At 48.0% G+C, this 19,776-nt stretch overlaps 2 protein-coding genes across 2 annotated transcripts in view; one reads left to right on the top strand and one right to left on the bottom strand.

Moving 5' to 3' along the window:
• The window catches only part of ACSF2 (acyl-CoA synthetase family member 2), a gene marked incomplete at its 5' end in the record, with an annotated part of 35,762 nt that overhangs the window by 5,232 nt on the left and 10,754 nt on the right, over positions 1 to 19,776 (top strand). Inside the window, 9 exons of the mRNA XM_082294069.1 lie at positions 216 to 411; positions 2,145 to 2,273; positions 3,238 to 3,291; positions 5,827 to 5,945; positions 6,151 to 6,313; positions 6,720 to 6,815; positions 7,722 to 7,870; positions 8,449 to 8,540; positions 9,616 to 9,692. Coding sequence (XP_082150195.1) covers positions 216 to 411; positions 2,145 to 2,273; positions 3,238 to 3,291; positions 5,827 to 5,945; positions 6,151 to 6,313; positions 6,720 to 6,815; positions 7,722 to 7,870; positions 8,449 to 8,540; positions 9,616 to 9,692 — 1,075 coding nt within the window. The remainder of the gene's footprint in view (positions 1 to 215; positions 412 to 2,144; positions 2,274 to 3,237; positions 3,292 to 5,826; positions 5,946 to 6,150; positions 6,314 to 6,719; positions 6,816 to 7,721; positions 7,871 to 8,448; positions 8,541 to 9,615; positions 9,693 to 19,776) is intronic.
• Positions 14,136 to 19,110, bottom strand: CHAD (chondroadherin; the record flags this gene model as incomplete). Its single annotated transcript, XM_082293943.1, is given in 4 exon segments — positions 14,136 to 14,277; positions 14,442 to 14,605; positions 18,237 to 19,079; positions 19,081 to 19,110. Coding segments are annotated over 4 exon segments (1,179 nt in total).

A 19,776-nucleotide genomic window follows, 5' to 3' on the forward strand; every position in this document is an offset into this window, starting at 1 on the left:
AGGTTGTCCCTGTGCCCCAAGCCACTGCATAAGCTTTCAAAGTCCTCTTGGAAGTCTTCCTGATCCTGACCCACTGAAGCAGCTGCCTGTGGTTCCCACTGGTGCAGGAATGTTCATGAGGTACTCCCGATGTCATCGACAGGCTGGTAATCCCTCCAGATGGGGAGAACTGTAATGACAGGTTATATTAAACAGCCTCTTCTTTTCTTTCCCAGTGCCCTGCACACAAGGATGCCCTCTGTGTCCCCCAAGGTGACCAACAGCTACATCCAGGGGCCCTCAGACATTCCTCTTCTTGACAAAACCATGGGCCAGTGCCTGGAGGAGACTGTGGAGCGCTTTCCCGACCGTGAGGCCTTGGTCTTCTGCCGGGATGGGGTTCGGAAGACGTTTGCTCAGTTCAAAGAGGAGGTGAGTGCCTGGTTCACCCCTCAGGTGAGTGGATGGCAGCAGCAGGTGAGATGGAGAAATGGGAAACAGTTTCATTGCTCAGCTCAGGACTGAGATGAATTGCGTGTGGGTGGACCTTCATCCTGGCGCAGAGGGAACAGCGCGTTTCCAGCACACACCGACGGGTGAGCGCTGCCTTCATCCTCCTCAGAACCTTGGCATGGCAGGGAGGAAGTGGCATATGCAAAATGCTTGTTGAATATCCCATAATGAACCTTCATACTCTAAAAATTATCACACTTATCGGATGGATTATGGGCTGTGTTGTGGTGTTTTTCTCTACTGGAGTAGACTCCACCTTCTGGATTAGTCACTTTGACTATCAGAGGCCCTGAGTGTGGGGAAGATTTTTATCCAAGCATGAAGGCAATGCACAAAGTCAAGGACTAGGGCTCAGTATCATCAGCACAGATGTGTGTGGGTGTATGTATGTGTGCATATACAAATATATGTTTATCTGGTTTTGGAATGGAGCGACTAACTACCTGTGAGGTTTCTAATAAATGTATGATATGATCTTTGAAAGGAAAAAATGGTTTTGTTTGTTTTTAGGCTTACTATTGTTTTGGTCACATCCATCAGATAAACAAGGTTAGCTGTGTTCACCCTGATTTTAAGAAGTGGGCTGTAATTCAGAACTAGATCAAATTGTTCCTCAAATTCATATCTCCTACAAGGTAGATTTTATAAATTCATTTGAGAACTTAACAAAACTATAAAACATTTCCTGAATGTCTCAGAGTATTTATACATACATTTGTGCACCTGAAACACGCTTATGATCCTGCAAAATAAAGTAGTTGTTAATGTAGTGGCTGAATTTGAGTTAATGAATCACAGAATCATTCATGTTGGAAAAGACCTCCAAGGCTGAGTCCAGCCTTTGGCCGAACACAACCCTGTCATGTAGGTCAGAGCACTGAGTGCCACGTCTAGTCATTTCTTTAATGTCTCCAGAGATAGGGACCTCCCTGGGGAGTCTTTTCCAATATTTAATAACCTTTTCAGTGAAGAAATTCCTCCTAATGTCCAGTCTGACCCTAGCCTGGTGCAGCTTGCGGCCACTTCCTCTCATCCTGTCCCTTGTTCCCTGGGAGCACAGCCTGACTCCCACCTGGCTGCCCCCTCCTGTCAGGGAGTTGTGCAGAGCCAAAAGGTCCCCCCTGAGCTTCCTTTTCTCCAGGCTGAGCCCCCCCAGCTTCCCCAGTCACTCCTCACAGGACTTTTGAGGACAGGAGCCCTGGTCAAAAATCACTTGATAGAATTTTCTTCATCCAGATCCTTTTTGAAGTAAGTGATACCCAGAAGGGAAGCAGATCCACCAATGTGGATGGGCCCAGCACATGGGTGAGGCTTGGTCCTAAGTGGAATTGATGAGGAACTTGGCAATAGTCTTTGGGCAAGAAGTAACTTGCAACAACATATTGCCTATTTTGATTTCCTTCCTGCTTTGTTGTATTGTTACAGGTTTGTTATTTTTATGCTTTCAGTCAACCTGCTGAGCAGGGGCTGGTCTGTGCTCCAGGCTCAGAAGCTGCTGCAGCCATGGGCTGATGGACTGTTCTGGGGAGATACATTCTGTTGCATTTCAGTTACAAAGAAGATGCTTTTTCTCCAGAAAGCAGTGCCTGGAGACCAATAATCCCCACTGCATCCTGTGTGTGATCCTTAGGCTCTTGTGTTGTATTTTTCAGGTGGACCAAGCAGCAGCCGGACTTCTGGCCCTTGGCCTGCGGAAGGGAGACCGGCTGGGGATGTGGGGACCCAATAAATACGAGTGGGTTCTCATGCAGTTTGCAACTGCCCAGGCAGGAATCATCCTGGTAAGGAGTTTGCTGTGTCTGGGTCTTAGCAATCTATTGGGAAAGGAAATAGAGACCAAGAAGCAATAGGAAATACTGGAGAATAAAGTTTGTCTCTTTTTTCCGTGCCGTTACCTGGCACATCATCTATAGCTGAATCAAGCTTTAAAGGAAGGTCTGTGCAGCTCTCTGCATCTTTGTCCTCCACTCTGTAGGGAAGCAGACTGCAGAGGGAGGAGCAGCAAAAAAAGTGCTTGCAACAGCTGTTAATAGGAGGAGATGTGCTTTTCTCTACAGGATCATTTTTATGTGGGATGTTGCTGTCCTAACTGGTTACCAGCTGGTTGGATCCCTTCCAAATGTATTGCTCCGTGGAACAAATGCTCGCTTAAAAATCTAGTCCAGACTGCACATCCATAAAAGCCAATTTTGATTTGATAACATGACCAAAATACACCTTATTTAGGCAGTGCATTGTGCTGAGGTCTGTACCCTGCCTTCTGCTCCTTTTCTCCATCCTGGTTCATTCCAGTGTCTGCAGGAATAGGGTGGAAGAGCGTGGCTCAGTAGGAACCTGGGGGTGAACTTAACTCCAGTGGCCACTCTGTGGAGGGCCGAGTAGAAGAAGGTGTTATCATGGTTGTCCATCAAGAAACCTGACTTGCACAAGAGTTTTGATCTAGTTTAGTGGATTGGATCAACTCCTGTGAGACAGGAGGTCTGGTTTCTGTTCCTGAAGCTCTGTTTTGACTATGTGACCTCACATAAACCTCTTCTGCAATTGTTTTCTTGTGCACAAACACAGAATTCAGGTATTTTTTCTGTGAATGTGGAATCCCTGTGGTGGTGAGCTCTTAGTTCTGTGTTGGAGGAGGGGCTCTGAGTGTGGCTTAACCCTGGGGCAACTTTGCTGTCGGAATCTTTGCTAGGGGGGAGGGTGTTCAAGGCAAGAAGGTGATCAAACTTCCTGTTTCTTGCTCTTCAGGTATCTGTGAATCCAGCCTACCAGGCCTCTGAACTGGAGTTTGTGCTCAGGAAGGTTCGTATGGCACAGACTGTCTGCTGCAGGGGGTGGTGGGGACGTGGTGCAGATGAGCTGCTTAAGATTTGAGTGTATGGGAAGAGCTGGCTGGAGATCAGGGCTGGTGGTGGATGTGTAGAGGGATTGAAGCTGCAGTCCAGTGGCCACATTTCTTGCTGTTCCCTGTGGCTGCCTCCCTGTCTGATGGAAACTGCTGCATCTTTCTCATCCCTCTCTGTCTGCTAACAGCCAGGTACTGCCAGTACTACAGCAACCCACAACCCCTGCCAGCAATCATTTACCATGGGATGAGGGAAAAAATGCAGGACTAGTTATCTCTTCTTTGCCCCCCCTGCTCAGGGCAAAAATCACCATCTGGCATCTCAGCCTTGAAAGCAGAACCTCAGAAAGGACCTCATTTTAACCTCAGAAAGCACGAGTCTACTTGGTAGCTTGATTTCTCCTTCCCAGGTTTGTCTGAGGCTGGCTGACCTTGGATTTAAGATGGTTTAAGTCCTAGGTATTGCCACTGTTTAACATCTCTCTGCTGTCTGATCCTGCCACCTCATCTACCCTTGAATACCTGCCTGGGTTTGAGTTTGCACTGATCAATTTAAACTGTTCAGGCTCCCTTGCTCAAATAATGAGGAATTCAGGTTATTAAACATTTGATGGCTAAAAATTAAGATTAAGCAGCTAATTTGTTCACTGTGGTTTGTTCAGCTATAAATCAAAGGCTGATATTAGAAGAGAGGGAGCCACTTCTGAATGTTCCCAGCACCATCCAAGTTACTGTTTTACTTAGAAAGTGGATAATTTTTAGCAACTTTTCTCTTGTATCAATAACTCTGTAATTGGGTTGTTGGGCTGCAATTTGAATTCTTGTTTCATCCTTCATTTAATCCTCTCAGCAGTCCCACTGCTCACTCCTGTTCTCATTGGGGTTGAACCCCGTGCTGCAGCAGAGCACCATCTCTTCCAGGGTGTGGATGTCCTTGAGCTTCTCTTTCCTGCTGGAATGTGCAACTCAGTTCTTCCCTTTTTCCTCAGCAAGGCTTTGGTTTTCCTTTCCATCTCCTCTGATTTTCTCCTCTGGTGTAATCTGGAATGTTGATGGGGTAAGAGCAGAAATGTGCTTCAGCTCCACTGGGAATTGCTCCTGTCTTGCCCTTCCAGATTTGCCAGCATTCCCAGTTTTTTATGCACCTTTGACACTGGCATCTCTGGAGTTCCTCACCACCCTAAGGATTTGTTTGTGTTTGTTTATTTGCATAACAAAATTTCTGGAGACTTTAGGGCTTTTCCTTTTGGATCCTGTCTGTCTGTGCAGTCCCATCGGTATACATTGAAATATGTGTGGAATAAGCATTCCTTGGATTCCTGCTGTATTTCCAGGGCTTTGTAAAAGCAAACTGATGACGAGTTTTCATATTTTACATTCTTTGAAGACAGGTCTGCTGCCATTCAGGTTGAGACCAAGTAGGAGAGGCCCAACCAGAGACTCTTATCTTGTCCAGCATCAGCCCTTCAAGCTCCTCTCCTCACGTAGCATCTATTTTTCAGAGCTGGTTCAACCAGAACTGTAGTTTGAAGGAAGTAATAGTAAAAAGTTGCAGAGGCCCAAAACAGCCTGAGTCCCCTGGGTTCTGGGCAGCCTGTTCCAGAAAATAGAGCAAATGTTTATCTTCCTTTCTGACAAAGCCCAGAGGGTACTTACAAATAATTTATTGGCATAGCCTTTGTCTCCTTATTTCCCGGACTCTGGGAAAATAATGAGAACAGCTGAGTAAATCATTTATGTAAATAGTTTATTTGACACTAATGCATTTTTTGGAAGATGAAAGCAGTTTGCAAATCTGGGTCAAATTCAGCAAATCTCCTCTGCTGAAAAAGAAAAAAAAAATCTTGGAGTAATTAGGGTGCTTTGTTTTGGGATTATGTAAATGTAAGGGTTGAATGAAAAATGTTTTAATTTTCAAAATAGCTAGTGCTTTAAAAAGAGGTGGAAAAATCTTAGGAAAAGGAACAGCTCAAAAGAATTCCACAAAAAAAATCTTGGCTTGATCTTAGAGGCAGATTTTAGAATTCCTTGTTTTTCCAAAGCTCCTCAAAAATCCTCATTCCAAAACAACACAAATTAATTTGTTTTAGCTTTCTTTATTTCTTCATATTTTGGGACTGGGCTTTTTGTTAGTTGAGACTCATAATCTGAAAAATCAGTTGTTTGCCTTGTGCCCATAATGAAGAGTGTTGATCCTGGGCAAGGAGGAAACCTTAGGCTGCAGCTCTGCTTTCTTGACCAGCAAAAATCATCCTGAATCCCTCAGTGGAGAGGAGCAAAGCACTGGCTGCACAGCTGGCTCCAGGCTGGGGATGCTTGGTGTGCAGTGACAGCACAGCCCTGCTTTTGGGGGGTTTTAGGAATGCACAGCTGTAAGGGCTCATTTGCTTTTGTCCTTGGATGTTGTTCCTGTATTGGTGGTGACTGCTCTTTATCATGTCCTGACCATCAACCCAACGTGACTTTTCATGAGTTTCTGTCTCCCTTCACAGGTTGGCTGTCAGGCACTGGTGTTCCCCGCTCAATTTAAAACACAGAAATACTATGATATTTTAAAACAGTCATGTCCTGAGCTAGAAAAATCCAGTCCAGGAGGAATAAAGAGCAAAAGGTGAGCTAGGAATATGTGGTGTCTTTGCACTGACCTCACAGCCATGTCCTGCCTTGTGTCCCTCAGCTGCAGAACAGGGGCTTTGCTGAAGAAGGGTCCACAGAGGCTCTCGTCTGAAGAGAACAAGTTAGGCTGGCCCAGAGGTTTGACCTGGGCACTTTTCTCCTTGTTCTGTTACTGTTGATGGTATTTTTCTCTCTGCCAGGCTACCTGACTTATCCATTGTCATCATGTGTGACTCGAAGCTGCCTGGTACCTTCCACATGGATGAGGTGATGCAGGCTGGGGACAGCAGCCACGTGAAGCAGCTCAGGGCTGTGCAGCAGACCCTGTCCTGCAATGAGCCCATCAACATCCAGTTCACCTCAGTAGGTGCCTTGCTGGCTCCATGCCCTGGGGTTGGGTTCCTCACTGGGGACATGGGGAAAGAGATGTGCAATGCCACACATCACATTTTCTTCCTATTTCCCTCTGAAACCAAGCTTCAAGCTTCTGCAGTAGGATGGAAGAAGTGTTCTAGCATTTCCCCTTCTTCCATTCTTTCTGTTCAGCCCTTTGTCAAGGGATGATGGAGATGAGACAGGGCCAGGTGAATTCTGTTCAGCTGAAGTTGGGCTATTTTTTGGGATTCAGATGCTATTAAAGAAGTAAAAACAGTCTCCCAGGTCTGATAGGAGAAAACAGTGCAAGATCAGCCCGGTCTGCCTGGGCAATCTCCCCTGAGCTCACCCTCAGAAAAGGTGGTGTTATTGCATAATGCCCTGTGTCTTCCAGGGGACAACAGGAAGCCCCAAAGGAGCCACCCTCTCCCACAGGAACATTGTGAATAATGCCAATCTGGTTGGTCTGAGGCTGGGGGTCACAAACCAGGTGGGTCTTGGTGGGAATGGGGTTTGGGGAGGCCTCTGCTGCAACAGAGAGACCACATGTGTGGAGAATGCTGGTGTTTACTCAGTGGAAGGGCAGGATGTTTTGCTGCAAATGACACTGAAGGATATTAATGCATAGCATTTTGCATTTCAATGGAATTCATTGATGTTTCATTTTAGTTTCATGTGAAGCTTTTTTTTTAGGCAAAAAAATCTATCTTTTTGTGGGGGAAAAACATGAAATTAATCACTTTTCATTTTGGTGAATACTCATTTCGAATAATTACAAGACTCTGGATGTTAGCTTTGAATTCTGTTGAATGAGGTTTTAATTTGATTTACATGACTTCATTTCATGTCATGTTTACAGTCTTATAACTCTTATCAGGGTTCGACCTCTCTGTTTGTGGTTTCTTTTAAAAACTGCTAAAGACAAATATTTTCTTTTGAAGTTCTGAAGTACTTATTTCTAACATATCAGCTTTGATCCAGAGCATAGATGAGTTGTTTCAATCAGTCTTCAGAGCCTTTGGTGTTTTTAAAAAAACAAAGTAAAATGAATAGCATGTGCCAAGTCCTGCATATTTCATGCCTCTCACAGCACTCCCACTCGTCTGTTTTGGCATATGATATATAAGCAATACCAGACCAAGGTGTCCAGCAAAGAAGAGACATTGCAAAATTACAGGATGAAATATTGACATTTAAAACTTCCCAAACTGATTTTTAGTAAGGGTAGGATGTGCCAGTTGTGTTTTCACCTAACAGGAACACAGTGGAATGTCAGATTTCCAGCCAAGTGGATCAGGAAAAATGTCTCTGCTGAGATCTTTGCTCTTCAGCAAGGAGGTGGGCTGGACATGCCCTGGGAGGTCTTCTCTCCTCACTGTTGTCTGGTTGATCCCAGGAGAGTCGCTGTGGGCTCCCTGCGCCCCTCTACCACTGCCTGGCATCGGTGGGAGGCTGCATGGTGATGGCTCTGCATGGCACCTCCTGCATCTTCTCATCGCCCAGCTTCGAGGGCAAGGCTGCTCTGGAGGCCGTGTCTCGAGAGAAGTGAGAGCCTGTTTTGCTAAGGAGCAGTTCTTGGCCTCGTGCCTCTGCTTCTTCCCTTGCCCCGCCTGCCAGGACCTTGCTTCTGCTCTTCCTTCTCACGATGGGAAGATTTGCTGCTGCACTCAATTGCACAGGCACTTCAGGAGCCAAAATCTGCCTTTTCAGCTTGGGAGTGTGTCACCCTCCTCCCAAAATTAAGGGATCCTTCATGTCACCACAGGGCTTTGTCTGGGAAGCATAGTGGTGTCTTGGTTTGCTGTGCCTGCCGTGTTTACTCATCTGAACGCCTGCCCTTCTTTTCCAAGTCCAGCTCTGCTGCTGGGATAGTTGTGTTTCCAGATTGTTCCTCAAGTATAGCTTGGGAAACAAAAGAGCTGTTGCTGTGTCTGCAGTATACATGTACCTGTGTCTCTGTTTTATACAGATGTAAGTCTGTGTGTGCTGCTGAACAGCAACTCTGCTGTGCCTGCTTCCATGCTGCTGCTCTGCAGCCCGGGATGGGATGGGATGGGTGCTGAGCTGGGGATACCTTCAGTTCCACCTCTGCAGCTTTGCCTTTTTTTCCCTTTCTCCTCAAGATGCTCCTTCCTCCTTGGCACGCCCACCATGTTCATAGACATGCTCTCCCAGCCAGACTTTGACTCCTATGACCTGTCAACTCTCCGGGGAGGTAAGTCCCAGAACTCAAATGGAAAAATCCTGAGAACCAGGATATTCCTGGTTCCCTGCTGGGAGGCTGTATCAAGTTTTGTGAGCAAACATCTCTTCTGGTGGGAAGAATTTAGTTGCGTGAGCCTTATGTTTCTCCTGTTAATTTGATGCTACATTTCCTTTCCTTGGCCAGTCCTTCCATCATTATGTATTTTAGCACTCGTTCATCTTAAGGCAGTCTAAGGGAGGACCTTTCTATTTTAGCTGCAAGGGGAGATGTCAGGAACAGCCTGATTTTCCTCAACTCCTGTCTCTCCAACCACCACCGCGTGGCAGCAGATGCTTTCTGTGCCTCAGGCTGGTGCGGTCCCTAAAGCAGAGCCATGCTCAGATTTCTCTTTCTGACCTGAAGTTTCCTGCCCGTTTCTGAAGTCATTCATCCCAGTACTGGAGGGTGTGATACCGTGTGCTGGAGCTTCCTCTCTTGTCACAGCCCACCTTGCAAATAGCTGCGCAGACCACCAGTCCTTTTGAGGCAGTAACAGTACGGAGAGAAGGTGGTGCTGGAGCATAAGGAAATATTTTAGCAGGTTATCTAATCATCTCTGCTATGTGCAAAATGATCCTGTTTCATCCAGTTCCCCAGAAAAGCCCATATATTACCTGCCTCTTCTGCTCTTGTCATCCTAGGTTGGAATAGGTGGAAGTGGGGTCTGCCCTCTCCCAAAAGGGCTGCTTTGTGCAAGGCAGGCGGAAAGGTTTTTGGTTTTATGGTGATGATCTATGGGAGCATTTGTCCCACTATAAAACTGTGCCTCTTTCTGCTCTGAATCTTTCCTTGTTTGGGGAACCACAGGTTGGACTAGGTTTGTGCTATAGAGTATTTTCCTGTCGAGAAAGGCAAATTGGCCTTGTTGCAGCCTTTGCTTCTAGAACAACTAGGACCTGTATAAAAACATTTAGGAAGTATTTTGACAGGAACCAGTGTATCCCACAGGTCTTGTCAGCATTAAATCTGGGAGTGCAGAACCATTTGAGGGACCTCTCCTGGGAATAAATAGCTGGTTTCCAAGGTCTTTTCCTCTTTCTTTCAGGAATCATTGCAGGTTCTCCTGTTCCCCCTGAGATCATGAGGACAATTATCACCAAGATGCACATGCCAGAGCTTGTGGTGAGTTGTGGTTGCTGCAAGGGGTGTTTGTTATGGTGAGATGCTGAGTTTGGGTGTCTCTGGACCCCAGTGGTCCCTGGCAGTCTTGCAGCTGCTGAGATCAGGCTGAAGAGGGAAGGCTCAGAGGAGCTGGAAGACAGAAGTGAGGATTCTGCCTGGTTGCTGCTGGGGTGTCTGGGGAGGAAGCTTTGGAAGAAGACAAGGCATCACATTCAGTGTCATTAAGTGAAATTCTGCTGCTCATTTAAAAACTTTTACTAACATTCAGTTGTACACACTGCCAGGATGATGATGGCAGAGGCAGTGCTGGTTTATGTTGATGTGGGTGGATGCTTGTATTCCTCTTGCTGTGGAGCTGTCGAGTTTCTTTCCCCATCCTGGATTTCCTGTGGATGTAAACTCTCATTTCATGGTTTTTGTCATGTCTGAGTCAGGTCGTGGGCAAGGTGCCATCCACATGTGCAGCACCAAATGCTGCATTGCCAGAAGGGCAGCACATGCTGGGCCACGTGTGCTGCTGCTCCACCACGTGTCCCAGCACCCTGGGCCTGTGCAAGAGCCACCAGCATGTGCTGCATGTGGGGGAAAGGCCACCAGCAAGGGGATCAGTGGCCCTCCAGGTGACACGTCTCATAGGCAGGTCCTGCCATCTGCATGCGAATGGCTGAGCCAAAAAAGGACAATTTTGTTTTGCCCTAAAGGAAATTAATTTGGTGCCACTCTGCTTCCCAAGGCTGAGGAAGCAGCCAGTAGTGATGGATAAACACGTGGGTCTGGGAGTCAGATTAGGCTGTTGTTGTTGGCAGACCCTGACTGCACCAGGGTTTTACGGGGACAGCTGTGTGCTCTGCCACAGACCAGGGGAATCCAGGGCATCCGTCCTGGAGCTGCCTTGGATGCAGCCAAGTATTTTTCCTGGATATGAGGCTCTTAGTGCCGAGCTGGAAACTCCAGGGACAGCCTTGGTGCCGCTGCTTGAACTCTGTCAGGTGACAGCTACCTATTTTTATAGTAAGCTTGAGTTTGGCCTCACAAAATATTTTCAAGCATTACTGTGAGAGCCCAGGACTCATTAGGTGTCACATGTTCCTGTTGTGTAGCGAGAGAAATAATAAAACCCTCCCAAACAGTTGCTCTGCCCATGGGATAAAGAGGATTAAGTCTATATTTGTGCCACTGGTCTCATGTTACTCCTGATCCCTTCAGCCCTCAGACAGACACACAGAGACTTGTTGAATTCATCTTTGCAGCAAGAGCTTTATACAGAAGATGTACATAAGAAAATATACAATTCAATTTCTATATAGGAGGCAGAGGAGTTTTCACCCTCTTAAAGGTCATTTACACTCAGTTACAGAGGAATAAATAGACATATATTTATATAACTCCTCAGGATTAAAAACCATAGTTGAGTTGCAACTGTGGTATTGTGACAGCCGTGACAATAAACCACAGTCACCCTGGTGTGCTGCTAGATCCTCTGGAGTATGGGTGGGGAGGAGAGGAGGGGTGCCCAAGCCAACTGCACCGTGCACACCTTCTCCTCTTGGATGTCTTGGTGACCCCACAGAGTGGGAGGGAATCCAGTCTTCAGATGGCTCCAGTTCTGGGGGTTCCCAGTACTGCTTCCCATAAAGGATTTCTGGCCAATTTTGGGAGATTGTTGCCTCGGGGCCACCGGCTCTTGGTAACTGCTTCATCTGTCCCCTCAGCCCTGGCCTGCAGGGGTCCCCTCCATGGGAAGGCAGGGGAGTCTCTTTGCATGGGTTGAGATCAATTTTCCTTATCAAGCAGCTGGGGGAGGGATGCTCCTACCTTCCCACTTGCTCCTTCTCCTCTGGAATGGGAGAGACAGTGACCAGCTGTTTGATCAGGGACATGGGTTATGTTTCTTCTGGGAAAGATGACTGTGTTTTACTGGCAGGATCTAGCTTAGCTTGTCTTAGTATGGTCATGCATAGTTTAGTTTTTTAAAAGGCCTCTTTTAAAATACATAGATGTCAGAAAAGATTGAGAAGGTGGATTCCATCCTTGTGATCAGCAGAGAAGCAGGGATTCGGAAGAGGCTGGAGGTGTTCAGATACATTAGAAGTGTTTCCTGACAGGTAGGAGAAGCTCAAGGAAGGACTCGGAAGTCAGTAGTTTTCTGATGGTTGAAGTGACCGGTCACCAGGACGGGCCATGCTGGAGCCTGGCAGGGTTAAAAAAGAGACAAGGCCACATCTTTAAGGGGATTTTTCAAGCAGAGCAGTAAACTTGTAACATTTGTCTGTTTGTTTTGAAATCAGCGGATTAAGCCCATACTTGAAAGTGAAGTTTGGAGTCAAGGAGCTGTTACAACTTGCCAGAGCAGAGGAAATGGGTTAGTCCTGTCTCTGAGCTACTCTGACAACTCTCTGTGTGACTCCTGAGGATCTTACCCAAAGTGCTGATGGTCAGGGAGCACTTTCTTGGCAAAGGAAGGATACCCAGAGCAAAATTTTCAAGAGTAGTGGACTATTTTGATGCCCTGGTTCTGAAAATCCAGGGCAGGTGGAGTTTTAGAAACTACCAAGCAGCTTTTTATCTTAAATTTATTCAGTGACCCAAGTCAGTCCTCATCCCTGAAATACAGACCCCTGTATCTGACAGCTGCCTGGCTCTCAAGAGGTGCATGATGAAGTCAGAGTCCTTTCATAAGATTCATGCCCACCACACTGGAGTGGGTTTGTGTACCTGCGTTTTGGCACTGACACCTGAAGGCACCGAGCTTTGTCTCCTGCAAGACTGGAATAAATATTTTTCAATTTCATGAGCCCCTGTAAACCTGCTTGAGGGAGCTGGATGGAAAGTGTTACAGGAAAAAACCAGGTATTATTGTCATGGTTTTCTTACTCTCACCATGGAGGAGGGAACTGGGATTGAGTTCAGACAGGGAGAGAAGATTAAGAAGAGTCAGACCTGTAAATAAACTATGTTTAAGTACTGTGGTTTAGAAAACTGAAGTTTTTCCATACTTAGAGCAGAACTTTTCCTGCCCTGTATGGAATGACTGGTATTTCCATCTCCAATCCATAAAACCCTTTGGCACTACAAGAGAAATAACCACTTTAGAAAGGCACAGAGCAGCTGGTATAATCCCTGACATTTTGGTCATAAATTTCCTTTCTCCATCCTGTTGTGCATATCCTTAGTGAAGTGGGGACCAAATGGCCATAACATGGCACAATGACCTCCTCTGTCCATACAGTGCAGTGCAGGATCACTGCACTTCCCTTAACAAATGAGCAAAGGTCCCTTTCCCAAGAGCTTACAAACTCACAGGCTCATTGGAAATCCTCTGGAATCTGTACAAACTCCAGATCTATTCCTGGGATGGGAAAAACTAAAATGCTTGGGGTGGAGTGATGACAGTTGTGGCTTTTTTGGTCCTCTGTGGGCTGAATTTAATACCCTTGGTAGTTTCCAGCTGTGGAAGGTGTTTGTGTGATTGGTTTTCACAGTCGGTGTTTGCCTTGGTAGCTGTCAGCAAAAGCTCATTGCTGGAGGGGAAGGCAGCCCTGTCTCTGAATCACCTCCTGGCCCAGGACACCTTACCCAAAGAATATTTGCTGTCTTGAACCTCCCTCCTCTGGGATACTCATTTGAAGGCAACAGCTGTTGTTTTCAAATACCTGACTGTCTTGGAGGGAACTGTAGTTGTGGAAAGGCAAGTGCTGGATGAAGAGCTGCTCCTTATGGAAGGGATCTATTTTCCTATGGGCTGGGCAGCCTGGGGCAAGACTTCCCAGCAATGTCCTGCCCTGGATTTCACACCAGACCTGGAGGAGCTTTATAGGGCAAAGGGCTGAGCATCTCCAGTTGGTTAGAAAAATAAAGCTTGTGTGGTCCCAGCTCAGGGTAAGAGGGGACTAAATCCACCCTTGTTTTGATATATGGTGTTTATCCCTTTTGCACAACAATTACCTCCTGACTTGATATGGGGCTTTGTTGGTAGGACAGCGTGCCTATCACCATGGTGCCTGAAGCATGATTGAGGCTTACATCCTGTTACAGTGCAGGGCTTTTGTTTTTTTTCCTAAAGTACAACAATTGCTGCAAAAAGAGATTAAATTTTTTCCATGTTGCAATAGGAGCTCTGAAGATTTCAAAGTTATTCCGTGTGTGTTTTCAGGATCCTTACTTCTCTGGTTTATATTTATTTACATGTTTTGCCCTCGCTTTCTGCCCCAGGCCTGTCTTTAGCCCTGTGTTTGTTTCACAGAGTTGACTCCGTCCCTGATGCTCCAGGCAGGTGCTCTGCTCTGGGAGCTCATGGAGCCAGGAGATGGAGCAGCTCTGAGTGGAGACATTGGTGGGTGGATGGATGAGCTGCTGTGAGCCAAACCCTGGTGGCATTTAAGCCCGATGCCACAGAAGGTGCTGGGGCTTCTGGTGTGACTAAAAGGGAACCATCTTACGTGTTTAATGGCGGCTCCCCTTCCTGGACCTCTTGGTGGGCAGCTTGCAGGAGCGGAGGGCCGGAGTGTCCCTGATGGGCTGTCCCCGGTACTGCGCCGGTGTGGAGCAGGTGTCCTCAGCACGGGTGCGGTTGCCCTTCAGCCACCTGTGACACAGGGAGGAAGGAAAAGAGGAGCTTAAAAAAGGCACAAACCATGGACATCAGAGGGCAGGGTGGGGAGAGAGCTGCTGAGTGTGCCAGCAGTGTCCCGGCACAGCTCAGGAGGCCCAAGGAGACCCCAGGGAGTGTGGGGTGGGATGGTGCCGTACTTGCGCAGAGGTGCCAGCTGGCAGTTGCAGTGCCAGGGGTTTTGGGAGATCGTCAGCGTCTCCATTTTGTCAAAAGGGAAGTTTCGGGGCAGCTGGGTGAGCCGGTTGTTCTCCAGGTGGGCGGTTTTCAGCACGGTCACGCCGGCAAACGCGTTGTCTGCAAACTGAAGCACAAAGGTTCCTGGTGAGGAACGTGGAGTTGGGGAATGGGGACTTCAGACCTGAGGGCCTCTGTTCCAGACTTTGAGTGTCATAAGAACAAGGCACTGGGACATGTTGCCCAGAGAAGTTGTGAATGTGCCATCCCTGGAAGTGTTCAAGGGCAGGTTGGACGGGCCTTGGAGCAACCTGGTGTCCTTGCCCACGTCAAGGGGGTTTTGGAAAGGGATCATCTTTAATGTCCCTTCCAACCCAGGCCATCCTATCATTCTATGAAGCATGGAGAGAGCAAGAGAAGGAGCTGTGAACAGGGACCTGGCTTGCTGGAAGTTCTGTACACTTGAGAGGCAAGAGACTGGTGGGCTTGTGGGTGATGGAGTCTCCTACAAGGAGAGCTGCATCCCAAATCCATGTGGGATTGTCTTTGCAGCCACATCCCTAAATAAATTGAAGTCTGGCAGCCTTTTTTATTTTTGAGCCATACTTCTTCATTCTAAATGAAGATATTTTCTAGTATATTCCTTTCTAAGGCTGGAAATCCTCCCAAGGCCTGTTGCCTTTCCTATCCTGGAGCGGCTGAAGGAGGGAGTGTTTGTGGCGTCTGAAGGGGCTGTAGACTTTGGCAGTGCCAAGGGTCTCCGAGTGGAAAGTTACACTTGGCATCTGAGCAATGTAGAAATACAGGCAGGTTTCCAGCACTTCAACCTCCTCTATTTTTCCTCATTTCCAGTGGTTTTTTTGCAAGGGATGCTGTAAAGTTTGTCTTTTTGTGGTAGACAGGGAAGCTTTAAGGTAGAGCCTCCCTTAAGAAAGCTGCCAAAAAGCAGAGAGAGGCTGTAGACCTGGCTCTGCAGCCCTCTCCTCTTTTCCCCAAGGCCTCATCCCTGAAATTTTTCAGCCCATGGTTACTCAAGTTGGAAAGCTGTTGAAAGCAAACCCCTCAACAGAAACTTCCTTGGCAGCGATGGATGGAGAGGGGCTCCCTGACAAAGCACAAAGCTCTTCCTGGCTTTGACAAACCATTTCTCCCCCCTCTCAAAGTGGGGGGAAAGCTTTCTCCAGAGGTTGGAGAGAACACTCACTAGGTCTTCCCAAAGCCTCCCAGCCCAGCACCTGTGCTCCCATTTCTGAAAAGAACCTTGCTCTTCTCATGGACCATCAGGGTGTGTTCATGCTCTCTAAGGTGAAAACCTTGACAGAGGAAACACACTATTTTAAGCCGTGAACTTTTGTCATCTTCCAAATTAAGCATTACTGGATGGGAGTAGAGCTTAGCTAGGAGACTCCCAGATCCCTGTAGCTGTTGGACAGTCAGCACTGCTGGCCTTCTCTGTCCAAAACTGAGCTGACCTTGGGAGGTTGGACTGTGCTGATAGTGGAGCTGCTCCGAGGGATGCTGGCACGCCATGCAAGGGGCGGGAGGGTTGGACAGTGGTGTTACTGTCTCAGCTGCTCATTCCTCTCCCAGCCCCATGAGAAGAGTTCACATCTGCTGCTAACAGCTGCCGAGCCGCCTGCCAGAGCGTGTCTTTGGGAAGAAAAGGGTGATTTTTATCCCTTATTTAGATGGAGGATTGCCGCTGTTAATTTATTTTACACTGAATACGCAGACAGGAGTGCCTGTCTCAGGCTGAGGTACGAGGAGGGTCCTGGCCTGTGCAACACAGCCCTGTGGGGTCTGGTGTGGGTCTGTGATGCTGGGGGGGAAGAGAAGCTCTGTGCTGGAGCCTGAGGGCTGTCCTTCCTTCTGCTCAAGTGTTATTTAGGCTGGGGTAGAATTGCATGGGTTTACACTTGATCAGCTCAAAAATCTTGCAGCCATGCAGGGAACAGCTAAGGACAGCACGTTTGTGAAGGAGAAAGAGCTGCAGTCAAGATGCCAGCAGCACTTGGAGCATTTGGTGTTGATTTCCTGGATCACGCGGCCTCTGTGATTAGATGTCTCTTAGCTGTGCAAAGTTCACACGTGGGCTGTTTGGGTATGAGGCCTTTGAGGATTTAAAGGGAAAATGCTGAGCTGGAGGATTTGTATTTACAAGCCCTGAAGCTGCGGAAGCCACACCTGTTAGTGCTGACCCCATAAACTGGTGTCCTGTTGGGCTGCTGGGGAGGAAAGAAGGCACTGGCTGCACAGGAGCCTTTAAAGTTCCTGTCCACAGGTGGTCACTGCAAAAAACAAAGTCCTTTTTGCTGGCTAGAATTGTTAACCATTGCTTCTTGGCCAAACCAAGGATGCTTGTTTCCCTGGAACATCCCAGAGTCTAATTTCTTCAACATGTAACTTGCAACTCTGGTATCTCTAGCTAGTACAACATTATGCTGCAATATTTGACTGAATGTGCCTTAGAACTGAGTCTACAGAAATGCTGTGGCAGCACATCTAAGGTCCTGCCTAGTAAGGTCAATAGATTATTTTCAAGTGTTAAGTTTGCTCAGTCCCATCCTGGAGAGGTTTATGTTCCGAGTGGACAAGGTCTTAGATACTGAACTATTTTTGAGCTGGTTTATTTAGTGTTGTTCTGCACCTGGACAAGCTGTAATTCCAGTTTTTGAGCTTTTTGGGATGTTATCCCTTTGAAAACTCTGGTGTGATGCATTTCTTGTAGCTTTCATGTGATCTGCTCATGCCCATGAGACTGAGTTGTGAAGAAATTCTCTTCTTCATCACATTTTTCTGCATGTGGTGGTGGGTGTTGCTTTGCCATGCAGTCCCAACCTGCCTCACCTGGATACTCTTTGGGCTTCCTGGCAGAGCATCATCCCAGAGAGAACTGTTCTGTTCTGCCTGCAGCACCCTCCCTTTCCAGCCATGGGGGATTCACCCAGGACATCAGGCTGCATCAGGGTGCTGTGCAGGGTTCTGCAGCACTGCCTGGCTTTTCAGAGGTCCTAACACAAGTGATTCCCTGAATGTGACACTGCTTTCTCACAGAAAAAGGAGGGGGTTGTTTTGCCCTTTGGGATACCTGAATGTCCCTTCTCCCCTCCAGTGGGAACAGGGCCCCTTTGTAAGATGCTGCGAGACTTCTTTTTCAGAGAGCATCAATAAACAAACCTTTCCTTGTAACGTGTCAGGTTGGGAGGCAGCAGGGAGGCGAAGATGAAGGTCTGTACCCCTACCTGTCTGCAGGGCAGGGGTAAGAAACCAGGACTCTTCACAGATCCTCTGAGGAGTCTCCCTCTTCCAACCTATAGCAGGTACCTGGGCTGAGCAAAGGAGGCAGAGCAGTTCAGCTCTGCAAGGTGGAAGTGCCCTCCAGTACAAGGGACATGCTCACCTTTCATCCCTCACCTTGTTTCTGGGAGGAGGGGGTGTTCCTAATTGTCCTGGAGCATCCTAGGTACCTTTCTCAATGTCTGGTGTCACCTCCCAGCTTGGGAGGGAATGCCCTGCCTTGCATCCATCCAGGGGGCTTAAATCAGGTAATTTGGGCTTTCATAAATAACAGAAGGGTGGGGTGCTCACTCTCGTCCCTCGCTTGAGCCATGCAGGGCCTTGCTGCCTGCAGAGCCTGCAGACCTGCATCTCCCCTCTCCTCTGCAAGGGAGGGACAGCAAACCAAGGGCTTTGTAAAGGAGAAGAAAACCAAGCCCCCTGTTTCTGATCTGGAGCAAGTGGAAAGAGAAAGGACTCACCTTCTTCAGTTTCATGTTGTCCAGGTGGAGTGTCTGCAGGTATCGCCCGAAGGACTGGAAGGCATTGTCAGGGATGACCTCAATTGGGTTATGAGAAAGTTTCAGTTCCTCCAGCACTCTCAGCTTACTCATTGCATTCACAGGGTAGCTGCTCAGCTGGTTCTTGTCCAGGTGGAGGACAGCGAGGTTTTCTACATCCTCCATGGCCCCAGGTAGGAGGTTGGTGAGGGAGTTGTCAGAGAGGAAGAGCCAGCGCAGATCTTTAGCCCCATTGAAGACCCCTGGTTTCAGCTCCCGGATTTTATTGCTGCCCAAGTGTAGGATGAAGAGGTTGACAAGAGGGGAGAGGAGCCCTTTGGATAGGTCTGGGATCTTGTTCTTGTCCAGGTACAAGTAGGTGAGATCAGAGAGATCATCGAAGGCTCCTGGCTTTATGACACTGATCTGGTTGTCAGTGAGATAGAGGTAGACCAGGCTCTTGAGCCCCCGGAAGGCTCCGGTGGAGATCTCCTTGATCCGTGAGCTCTGGAGGTGCAGGGACACCAGCTTTTTCATGTCACGGAAGCCATTGGTTGGCAGGATGGGGAAGTTGTTCTTCTGCAGGTTGAGGAGCCGTGTCTGCTCGGGCACCTTGGGGATCTTCTTCAGCCCTGCGTTGTCACAGATGACGTGCTGCAGGTCTCCGCCGTGGCAGTGGCAGCTGGGGGGACATGCCTGCGTGGTGGAGACAAGACATGCCAGCAGGCTGAGGACACCGAGGAAGAAGCCTGACCCCTTCATGGTCAGATCTGGAATTAAGTGTGGTGGGAAGAGAAGCAGGAGGAGGAGAGAGATGGGGTGGGAGAGAGAGAGAGAGTAACTGGGTTTGCAGCATACTGAACACAGCCCTATTTATAATGTTATTAAAAAGCAAAATCCCTTCCCACAAACCGCAGGCAGCAGCCAGTTGGAAACAACTGGCTTTGGGAACTTACTGTGAGCTTAACCCCTTGGCACCAGGCAGAGGAGTGTCCACGGCCCTGCCTGGCCCTGCTGCTGAGCGATGTGCAGGGGTGGTTTTCATCTCTGGAGGAAAATGGGAGGCAAATAGTCCGAAAGAACCAACACAGACCTGCTCTGTGGAGAACCTGCCTGGTCCCTGCTGAGCTGAGCAGGGCCCAGATTCACCTGCAGGGGGGAAAACAGCCTGTTTTGGTTGAATAGTATAGCAGGGAGCACTGCTGAGCTCCACAGCCACCTCCTGCTGGAGCTTCCAGCAGACTCTGGGGCTCTATTTAGCTTCAGCTGGTTTGGGGAGAAGCTCCAGGTCCTGTTCTCACAGAGGATTGGAGGAGGTGGGAGTGCTGTGAGGTCATGCCAAAGGCCAACAGCGCTGCAGTTGCTCTTGCAGTGCCAAATTTTGGTTGAACACTTGCAGATCTAGGCTGCATTGAGGAGCTGGCCAAGAAAGGGAGTGCAAAGACAGTCTTAATTTCTACTGTGCCTTTTCTTATGAACACTTGAGGATAACATGCTGATGGTCAGGGTACCCAGCACCTTC

The sequence above is a fragment of the Coloeus monedula genome (genome assembly GCF_965178545.1).
Source record: "Coloeus monedula genome assembly, chromosome: 19".
NCBI lineage: Eukaryota > Metazoa > Chordata > Aves > Passeriformes > Corvidae > Coloeus > Coloeus monedula.